General features: G+C 38.8%; 1 protein-coding gene across 1 annotated transcript; it reads left to right on the forward strand.

The window, feature by feature from the left end:
- Window positions 1-1,548: 1,548 nt before the first annotated feature.
- On the forward strand, window positions 1,549-8,029 carry bhmt (betaine-homocysteine methyltransferase). The gene is made up of 8 exons (XM_083563742.1): window positions 1,549-1,708; window positions 1,964-2,096; window positions 3,884-3,996; window positions 4,309-4,500; window positions 4,627-4,774; window positions 5,858-6,040; window positions 6,605-6,833; window positions 7,351-8,029. The coding sequence occupies exons 1-8, from the start codon at window positions 1,685-1,687 to the stop codon at window positions 7,529-7,531; spliced, it is 1,203 nt and encodes a 400-aa protein (XP_083419868.1). The 5' UTR covers window positions 1,549-1,684; the 3' UTR covers window positions 7,532-8,029.
- Window positions 8,030-11,077: the final 3,048 nt, after the last annotated feature.

Raw genomic sequence — 11,077 nt, forward strand, 5'->3', positions numbered from 1 at the left:
TCAAGTCTCTGCTGCTGGACGCAACTGGAGATGTAATAACAGAGCTTTCAGAACCAAGTTGAAATGTAAGATCCGGTCTGAACAGGTCACTACAGAACAGCCGCTTGGGGGGAGGGAGCGTTTTCATTTAGTCCTTCAGATTCACTGTATTTAACCTACGGGACAGAATTTTACCTTTGTTTCATGTTCAGGTTTATTGGTTTTTAATGTCACACATTTTGCAAGTCTGACTGCGTGTGTGTGTGTGTGTGTGTGTGTGTGTGTGTGTGTGTGTGTGTGTGTGTGTGTGTGTGTGCAGAGATCTCCACAAACAGCTGTGTACTTCCAGCTGAAGATAACCAGCAAACGTTATATTTGCTGATCAAGGACGAGGGCAAAAGTGTGTGTGTGTGTGAGAAGGGGGGGGATTAGGGGTACCATGCACCTTGTGTGACCTTTATAGAGCAAAAGATCCGGGAAGAAACATAATTATTCGCACCTTTCTAGCATACTGATATTCCTTAAAGTGCTACAACGTGGACTTTAACAGCACAGCCTGGTTATGGCCTGAAACTTCATACTTATGCAAAAATGATCTTATGCAATACTTATGCAAAATGAACAGGAAAAAGGGGTTTGAGAAGGAAACAAGATAGTTTGGGACCAATCTATGAAAATCTATAAGCAATTAAATGTATAAAAACAGCTGCAAATAGATTTTGTATTAATTCATTAATCCTTTTCTACAGCACAGCTTGAGAAATTGAACATTGTGTGGCACATTGCTCTTCTTTAAAGAAATATACCAAAGTCTGAGGTCTACTAGAAACCTGCAGTTAAGGGTTAATTTTCAGGTTAAGGTGAAGTCCTTAAATCCTGCCCAATTGCCGAACCATCTAAACAACTGTTATGAGTTGTGAATTTCATTACATGTCTGAAAACAAGACATGCTGACCACCTCGTAAATATTTGCTTTCCTCTAGAGCAGTGAGTGTGGAAAGGTTTTGACCTCTGACCCATGCCGCCATGGGCACATCCATGGTCGGTCAACCTGTTGCAAGGATCGATCGTATAATCCACTCCCATCATTTTGTACAGCATGCACACAAAAAAAGTGCAATGCTAACGACTATTTTTGTCTGCACGCTGAAATATCTGCAGCTTATCAGCATGATTTTATCATGCATTTTGCAAGTGGGCCAGAAAAAAAAAAGAAAGAAAAAACAGATTTTGTGATGATCTTTGAACCTGCTGATCATCCAGCTGTCCTGAAATCACTCGAAAAATGATTTGAGTGCTAGATTTGAGCTACCTCTGACTAATCAGGCAGAATTTCCCCCAAAAAATTAAATACATGTATAAATAAATAGTGTGCATTAAATTAAACCTGCTGTGCAACCTGAGATCTTTTCTCCACATGCTATAGTCCGCCTCTAAATAAACACGTGGGCCGGATTTCACGTCAATTCTTAGATAAATCCAATGGATTTCGAAAAAGACAAGAGGAGGGAGTCGTGATTGCGCAATAGATTTAGTGGTTTGGAGAAAGATCCACACCCACCAGTCCTCCTCTTTCACCTCTACCACCTCCTCCTTCTCAGAGGGATATAAAAAGCTGGTCTGCGTTCTTGCTTTCACCAGTGTACCAGGGTTGAGAGCTGCTCAGACGTTAACATTATATCCACTTGGAAGACCTGCAAAAGAAATGGCACCTGCCGGATCAAAGAAGGTACATTAAAAATATTTTTTTTTAATAATTAGCTATAAAATGAATTAAAAATAAACAACAAAAATTAGCCAAACAAATATGAAGATGCAATGGAGCCGATATTTTGCAGAACTTGTTCCCCTACTTTTGGATTTTTTTTAATGGACACAATCCATAAAAAAAAAAAAAACGTATAATAAACCCAAACGATACATTAAATATACATTTATTTTAAATTTTTTTATGTTTTAAATGTAATTATTGATTGGTTTTAAGGGCATCCTGGAGCGCCTGGATGCAGGTGAGATTGTGATCGGAGACGGCGGCTTCGTCTTCGCCCTGGAAAAAAGAGGCTACGTGAAAGCCGGACCCTGGACTCCTGAAGCTGCAGCTGAGCACCCTGAAGCGGGTGAGTATCATTTTTTTAACCCCTTAAAACACCCCCTTTATGTAAGCTCAAAACATCAGGAAAGTCAGCTCACCTGCACACGTCCTCCATGTTTGCGTCATGGTCCTAATTGGAGAAACCCTGCGTGCTATGAGGGGCGTCACGTCACCTCCTGGGTGACCCTGGTTAAGACGAGCCTAACCTACTAAAATCCTCAAATCACATCAGAGAGTCTACACAGTTCGTATATATTTGTCCAGACTCTTTAATGTCTCCATGATTTTTGCCACTAGATCGTTTGTTCCACTCCTGCGGATGATCTCGAATTTCTGAACTGAAGTTTTAATTATTTTCGAAACGGATTTTCTCCAGAATTTACTAATGAGTAAAGTCGTGTTTTTATTTAAATGGCAGGAACTCGTTTTTTGTTGCTTGTTTGTTTGTTTTTATTGAGTATTTTGGAAACATATTGGTTTTATGCACACTTCAGCCAAGTATCCATCAAACCCTATCAAATGTATCCTCCAATTACACACACATTGATTAGTTTTATACTACGTTCACAGTCACCTGTCGATGTATTACGTGGTGATGTCACCATGTATTGTGGGCGTTCCTACTACTGGTTGCCATAGTAACTTTAATCTTTAAGTTGCCAACCAGCATTCCCCATTCTCTACTGTCTCCGCTGTCCTCGTTCTCACTGGTAGATGTCTCTCTAAATTTGTGGAAAGCTTTTGCAACTGGAGCATCACTGGCACACGCCGCATTCGGGTTGCCAGTGGTTACACCAGAAGTTTCCAAATGTTGTTGAAAGTGAATAGTCTTTGATCAGTTTTTGCTGTGCGTTGTCATATGGAGCTGTGGTGTGTGTTTACAACTAATAAAAGTCTCCAAAATTGCAAAAGGAGCAATATGGATCACCAAAGCACCATCTAAAGATAAAACACATTGCATGAATTCAAAGAAAAAGCTGGAATTGGTGATGGTGAACTCATTTCTAGAGATTTCTTGCCCTTAAAGTTTCAACTCATGTTCCAGCGTTGATTAGAAGCATTAAGTGTGTTGGATCAGAAGAAGAATGTAAATAACACCGTGTCTTTAAGCCAGTTTTATCTACAGAGGCCTGCTGAGGCTTTTGATCACAAAAGCAACAAATATGTTCATCTGATGGTTTAGTTTCAAGAACATGTGTCCAGATTGGTTTAAATAAAAACCTGATTGTTTTTCCAATGATAATGGAACAAGTCAAATCTAAAAGGTTGCTTAAATCAAATACAATAATGTCTCTAATTATAGATGATGCTTGACAACTCCGTAACATATACAGTACGTGTATAAAGTTTTGGTCCATTAGTAAAAATGCTTCTATTTTGCACTACTGTTTAATTTTTTTAAAATATTTTTCCCATTAAACTCATAAAATTCTCTGTATATTTTTCCTTCCTGTTTTAATGGATTTATAACGAGAAGAGATTCCGATTTAATGCTCTGGAAAGTGTGAAAGCTTAAATAGTTCTTGGAACAAAATTTTACCTTATGAATGTAGTGTATGTTTTTTTGGACGTGTGTGTGTGTGTGTGTGTGTGTGTGTGTGTGTGTGTGTGTGTGTGTGTGTGTGTGTGTGTGAGGTATAAAATGTGTGGACATATTGGATATTTGAGTGTGAGTGTTTGTATATAGAACTGAAATCAAAGACCGTCATTTCGAATGGTTTGATTGGTGCAATTCCAAAGAACTGCTCGCTCAGCACTGAACAGCTGTGAACGGATTCTCACTTTCCCTCTGTGTATAACGTCTCATCTTAGTGCGACAGCTGCACAGAGAATTCCTGAGGGCAGGGTCAAATGTCATGCAGACTTTTACCTTCTACGCCAGCGACGACAAGCTTGAGAACAGAGGCAACGCTGTCTGCTTCACTGTGAGACTTTTTTATATATTTCTTTAACTGTGCATGGGTGAGGGACATTTGTTAAAAATTGACTTTATAACCCTGTTTAAATAAAACGACAAAGAACATCAGGGTGGCTTTTCGCTGTTTCCACACACAATATTACACTGATTTTAAAATTCAAGGCACTGTGGTGTAAATACTTTTTTTTTTACATATTGGAACGCCAGAATTAAAATTTGATAAGAAAAGGGGGAATGATTAATAGAGAAAAAACTGAACATGAAATTAGAACATACTGTATCCTCATGCACGTGTTGTGAATTAATATCCCTCCCCCAGGGGGCACAAGTCAACGAGGCCGCTTGTGACCTGGCAAGGGAGGTCGCCAATGAGGGCGATGCCCTGGTGGCAGGAGGAGTCTCCCAGACCCCCTCCTACCTGAGCTGCAAAAGCGAGACTGAAGTGAAGGCCATCTTCAAGAAGCAGATGGACGTCTTCGTCAAAAAGAACGTAGATTTCCTGATCGCCGAGGTGAGGCGGTCATGTGATGCTGTACCATGCTGTATACACAACACTACCTATACAAATATTAAAACCTGACTGCTTTATCTGTGTTCATGCTGGAATTATTCAAATATTGGTTGATTTATGCTGCAGTACTTCGAGCACGTGGAAGAAGCTGAGTGGGCCGTCCATGTCCTGAAGGAGACTGGGAAACCTGTCGCTGCCTCTCTGTGCATTGGACCAATGGGAGACATGCACGGGGTCAGGCCCGGAGAGTGCGCTATCCGTCTGGTAAAGGCCGGTACGTTGTTGTTGTTGTTGTTGTTGTTGTTGTTTTTTTTTCTCTTTCATGTCTATCACTATTAATTAGCACAGTACACATCAACTCAAACCTACAATAAAGTCTAATAAACACTTACTCCTCATGTGATTTGCTGATCACATCACTCTAATAGGGTCTAAACGATACCCTTTACCCCAAATGTGTTTACTGAAGTTCTGCCGTGTCGTAGCTCATACTGTAGTTTAGCATCGTTCCAACGATTTCACTTTGAATTGACGTTGTTTGAAACTGTTTCCTCATGAAATAAAAGAATGCCTCAATATTTAAGCTAGGACCTCTTAAACTCTTCGAAAACATTTCCAGCACACAATTCCACCTTTTATACATTAGGCTATGGCTCTAACTAATAAACAAACATCTCCTATGCTTCCACATTGTCAACTTTATATTGTTAATGCTTCTGTGGGAACTATTGCTTATGGACATGGTTTTAACGAAATCATTAAATGCATCACTTTTTCGATTTATGTTATATTTACATTTTATATATACTGCATTTGTCAGATTTGTCAATGCGGAGCTCCGACTTACAATTTATTACAATTCTCAGTTGAGAGCTGAATGCTTTGTTTAAGGGCCCAGCAACAACAGATTAGTTATGGTGGGATTTGAAATCATGTCCATCTGATCAGAGGTCCAACATCTTAACCACTGTGCTGTGCTCAATGCTAACATGCTAAGCTTCATGCTCCTTAGCTTTGTTGGCAGTTTAGCAAAGCTAGCTATTTGCATTAGCTATATAAACTCGCCAGAAGTATCCAGTGGCTTTAATTTTTTTGTGTATTAAACAGTAAATGAGAACTAATTGCAGGTAAGAAATTTTGCAGGTGATTTTGCAGGTAGGGTTATTTTGATTTCTCAGTTTTTCGTTTGATTTATACCCTAGATTTACACGCTTGTGGTTGGTAACACTGTTGTACAGTCACATAGCAAAAAAACATTATACAGCATAACAGAAATAATAAAAATGTGCATGTTAAATCCATATTTACAGTGTTTTCCTATAAATTCTATGTCTTGGGTGTCTTCTGTGTCTTCCAGGTGCCGATATCGTCGGTGTGAACTGCCACTTTGACCCCAAAACCTGTGTTGAGACTGTAGCCATGATGAAGGCAGCAGTGGAGAAGGCTGGTCTTAAAGCTCACTTCATGGTGCAGCCTTTGGCATACCACACGCCTGACTGCGGCTGCCAAGGCTTCATCGACCTGCCCGAGTTCCCATTCGGTAAACATTTACTTGTTGACTTTTAAACAATGCCGTATACACCTTCGGTCTGTGATCCCCTGCAGAACATAAATGCCACAAATACATCACCAAATGGCTACAGAAGAAATGCTTACGGAAGATCTGTGTTTGTCTTCTTACAACTCGTCCCTCAATATTTTCACTTGTACTTTTAATTAATTCTCCACGTTCTATCATCTCTCTATCTGTATGTAAATGTAATAGATAGATAGATAGATAGATAGATAGATAGATAGATAGATAGATAGATAGATAGATAGATAGATAGATAGATAGATAGATAGATAGATAGATAGATAGATCAAGCATAAAAACAATAGACTAATAAACTACAGTAACACTAACTGGATAAAAACATTAAATACTTCAGAAGCAGCACAAACATTATATGATTAAAAATGTGTTTAAAAAAAAGTGTTAAATATAATGTTAATAGTATGAACAAATGACACACACTTTAAACCCACCCTTTATCTGTGTGTGTGTGTGTGTGTGTGTGTGTGTGTGTGTGTGTGTGTGTGTGTGTGTGTGTGTGTCCTACAGCTCTCGAGCCCAGAGTGCTGACCCGCTGGGATATGCAGCATTATGCCCGAGAGGCCTACAATGCAGGTATCCGATTTATCGGAGGCTGCTGTGGATTTGAGCCCTACCACATCCGTGCTGTAGTTGAGGAGCTGGCTCCGGAGCGCGGAATCCTGCCCGAGGGATCCCAAAAGCATGGCCCGTGGGGTAGCGGCCTAGAGATGCACACCAAGCCATGGGTTCGTGCCAGGTAACCCCAATTTACACCTCAGTAAATTACCCTAAACACACACACACACACACACACACACACACACACACACACACACACACACACACACACACAAATAAAGGGCAGGATTGGGGGGTATCAACTGATCATACAATTAACATCAATGAACCAGGCAGTATTAATCTATCACTAGTCGCTAGACGTAAGTCATCGAATTCCAGAAAACATGACAACGGCCTTCTTTGAACCTCTTTCTCGCAATATAATCATGTTTTCAGAGCCACAACCGAAGAAATCGCTAATATTGTTTCACGTTGGTCATCAGCCCAAAGTCATAGGTTGCAAGAAAATTTGGATCAAAGACCAAAATATACATGGAAGATTTTTGGTGAAAAGCAGGTATCAGAATTCAGCACACCTGAGACCACGTGCATTTGTTGCATCGTTCATGCTGTCGGTCATAATTTCCGGATCAGCTTCATTCCCATGACTGAATTCTGCTGACTTCCTAAATGTGCTTGTTTTTGTCATCCAGAGCCCGTCGTGATTACTGGGAGAAGCTGAAGCCCGCCTCCGGCCGCCCGCTCTGCCCATCCCTGTCCACCCCGGACAGCTGGGGCGTCACTAAAGGCCACCCGGACCTGATGCAGCAGAGGGAGGCCACCACTGAGGATCAGCTGCGTCCACTGTTTGCCAAGTCCGAATCCAAGTGCTGAACAAAGGGAATCTCTAAGATCCTCCAGAAAACAGAGCGAGAAAAGAGAGGAGAGGAAGGGGAGGAACGAGGTTGAAAACGACAAGATCTTGCTCTTTCTTGATTTCTCTCGTTCTGTTTCTCTTTGTTAGTTTCAATTTAATCAAAAGCGAAGTGTTCATATTGGCATGTTGTTGTTGTGCCTGGACCATTTTTCTATCCAAACAAATCTCAGTTTTTTTTTTTCCTCCAACATGTGAAAGTAGTGTTTAGATGAAGAAGCGTATTTATAATCATACCTCAGACACCGCTGCATTTGTGTTTTACTGCACGATATCCACACTAACGTCGTGGTCTGTGACCTGTGAGCCGAGTCTACGTGTCCGATGACTCTGAGACAAGCTGCGTGAACACGTTCGATCGTTCGAAATTCCAAGTTCGCAGGTGATCGAGTGACGATTTCTCCGTTTTTGCATTTTGTTGCTGGTTCAATGCTTCATTAAACACCTCGATGTCATAACTCTCTGTTTTGTCTGCTTTAATTCTGCTTCCAGTTTGCATTTCATTTCAATGGTTTAAAGTAAAAGAAAGAGAGGGAGAGAAAAAGAGAGGTTTTGCTCCTCAGCTTTCAGATATACTACTCTATAAAGTAAAATGAAAAAATGAGATGAGATTCAACTTAATTTTCATTAAACATGTCGCAGTACAAGACAACAGAATGCAGTTAGCATCTAACCAGAAGTGCATTGTTAGCATAATAAGGTTAGTCTTGAATGATCTTCAGCGCTCATGACACTGCATGTGCTGAGATTTACAGAAAAATGTCAATAACAAAAAATAAATCTATAAAAAACTAACAATTTTGTTCTATTAAAGTATTTTCAGTGCTTATTTCTTGTTATAAGGTCTATTGTTAGTTATTGTAAGCTGATTTTCTCAGGAGCGAAATGAATGTAAAACATTTTGCTAACCTCAAATTTAAGATTTAGATCATTTATATTGTTTTCAGCAAAAACTACAGCTATTAGGTAAACCTGACTGATAGTTTTGACTTCTATGATGAACTCTGATTTCTCTGATGATGGTGATTATTAATATTAATAAAATAGGGCCAATTACACAAACCACTATTGCTTTTTCTAATAATACAAAGCAAAACTAAAAACAAAACATTTGATCAACATCGATCATTATATTGAATATGATGAAGAACAATACTGAAATATTTGCAAACGTGACACAAATGCACTATATTCAAAATCTCCTATTCAAAAAGTACAATTTAATGTTACTTCCTTTTCCACCTTTTGCACAAAGCTGAAGTCTAATTAATGGCTGCCCCCTGGTGGAAACACAAACCACTTCCGGTTTTTAAAACATCTGAGGCTGCTTTGTCATCTCTGCATGTACTGAAATAAATGTCATTAACTAGCATCTTTACACACACACACACACACACACACACACACACACACACACACACACACACACACACACACACACACACACAGAAAGATAGAATTAAAGAATCATTAATAATTAATTGGAAGGCAATTAGTAAGCCTTTTATTTAGACCATCTGAAGGAATAGTCTAATATGTTTTTTTTAAAGGTCCTCCTGTAGGTTAGAGTTTATATCTGTTAATAAATGTGTAATAGCCTTGAACATGCTGTACAGGGAATGAGAGGCTTAGGGGTGTAAGGTGTATGATGTAGAACGAGAATTCAAATGGTGGCGTCAATCTCAGAAAATTAATCAAAGAAGTGGAGAGAAATCAACCTTGACCCCTGAACTCTAAGATCACTAAGATTCAGTTATTAATTCTTATCAGACACTTAGAATCGATCACCAGATACCTAAAACAGATCTTTTCTAATTTCTCGGACCACGCCACCTGATTTAATCCCGAAATGAAACAGGAGAAAATCCTCTGTGAACTGTCATGGGAATCGTCTTCTTCTCCCGGGGTTGCTGAAGGATCAGATTTTCAATCTGTATTCTCTGTTCTCAGAAACCTCTTTACCTTTAAATTCTCTAAGAAAGATTTGAGAAAGAGATATGGGCCTCTTTATGTCCTACGCATGAGCAAAACTTTAAATGTATATACTGAGCATATCTCACACTGAAACACCTCCATAAAAACACCTCCAACTCCATTAATACATCCATCATTTTCTGAACCATTTCATGCACCTCATACCAACAAGGTTTAATTATCTTAAGTCGCAAAATAGATGCACCAGTGCACCTATTTCTGATTTGCGTTTAAAACCACAGCTGAGATATTTTTTACTTTCAAGTCAAGTCAAGTCAAGTGAACAATAAAAGCCACTTGACTTGACTTGACTTGACTTGAAAGTAAAAAATTTTTTTTTATCTCAGCTGTGGTTTTAAACATAAATCAGGAATTGGTGCATGAAATTGATGAGGTGCATGAAATGGTTCAGAAAATGATGGATAAAGTACACAAAGCATGTATTTGAGTTAAAGTAGAGATCCACTCTGTAAAATATCACCACCTTAAAAGTGTCTCTTTAAACTTCCATATAAGTAGAAGTGGAAAAGTATTTCCTTTCATGAATGTACTACAAAGTACTATGATTTATGACAGCTATAATGTTCCTATTATCATTTTATCAGACTCTTTACTCAATCCACCCAGTTTATGTAAAGACTCAAATGTGACTCTGAGCGCACTGATCTATTAATAGAATGATGTTAATGAGTCAAACACTGATTTCTATTACGATTATCATGAAGTCAAAACTTCTTTTCAACTACTTGAAAATCCCGCAAATAAAACCACGTGTGTTTTGCGGCAAGTTCGTGTTTCTTCATCATTTTTTCCTTCTCTAAATGTTGTGCTTGCTGTTGAATTGATGCTGAACCGTACGTTGGTGATCAGTAGATGCACCAAGAGCCAATCAGAACGAGTTCAAAACGAAGCGCTCGCTCTGATTGGTGGACTGATTGGTGGTTTGCTGCGTTTTTACCAGTTACGTTTTTTATCCACTCATAAATAAAATAGAAACCAACCGATTTCACAAAATGTAGTTGAGTAAACAAGTAAAATATCTGAATTTGAAATGTAGTGAAATTTAAGTAAAAGACTCCCCAAATGGAAACATTTAGAAAAAAATTGAAATTGTAGAAATAGTAAAGTACAGATACACAAAAAATGCTGATCCTCATTGTGGGATTTACAAACAAGACTTTAATCCTGATTTACATAATTTTCCCATTTTTCTTTTCTACTCTGTGTTTTTTGTTTTGTTTTGCCCTCTGCCTTTCCACAGTCACTTTTTCCATACCAACAATATATCTTTTATATATCGTTATTAATGTGGTAAAATGTATGCTGTGTTCTATATTGATCTGCTCTGGGGTTGTTGTTTTTTTTTTGTGCTGAAAAGAAATAAATCAAAAGAAAAAATAATGTAGAGAAGAACAATGAGTCCTGGAAGTAATAGTTTTGGCACCCCACAGAGCCCTGATCTCAACATCATCGAGTTGGTCTGGGATTCCATGAAGAGACAGAAGGAAAAATTGATGAAGGTTGATCAAATC

The sequence above is a fragment of the Silurus aristotelis genome (genome assembly GCF_946808225.1).
Source record: "Silurus aristotelis genome assembly, chromosome: 16".
In the NCBI taxonomy this organism is placed as follows: domain Eukaryota; kingdom Metazoa; phylum Chordata; class Actinopteri; order Siluriformes; family Siluridae; genus Silurus; species Silurus aristotelis.

Bases quoted from the DNA above. Each gene is read 5' to 3' on its own strand.
- bhmt (XM_083563742.1), top strand. From the start codon at position 1,685: ATGGCACCTGCCGGATCAAAGAAG. The intron at 1,709-1,963 runs GTACATTAAAAA...ATTGGTTTTAAG, and splicing joins CACCTGCCGGATCAAAGAAG to GGCATCCTGGAGCGCCTGGA. The intron at 6,834-7,350 runs GTAACCCCAATT...TTTGTCATCCAG, and splicing joins AAGCCATGGGTTCGTGCCAG to AGCCCGTCGTGATTACTGGG.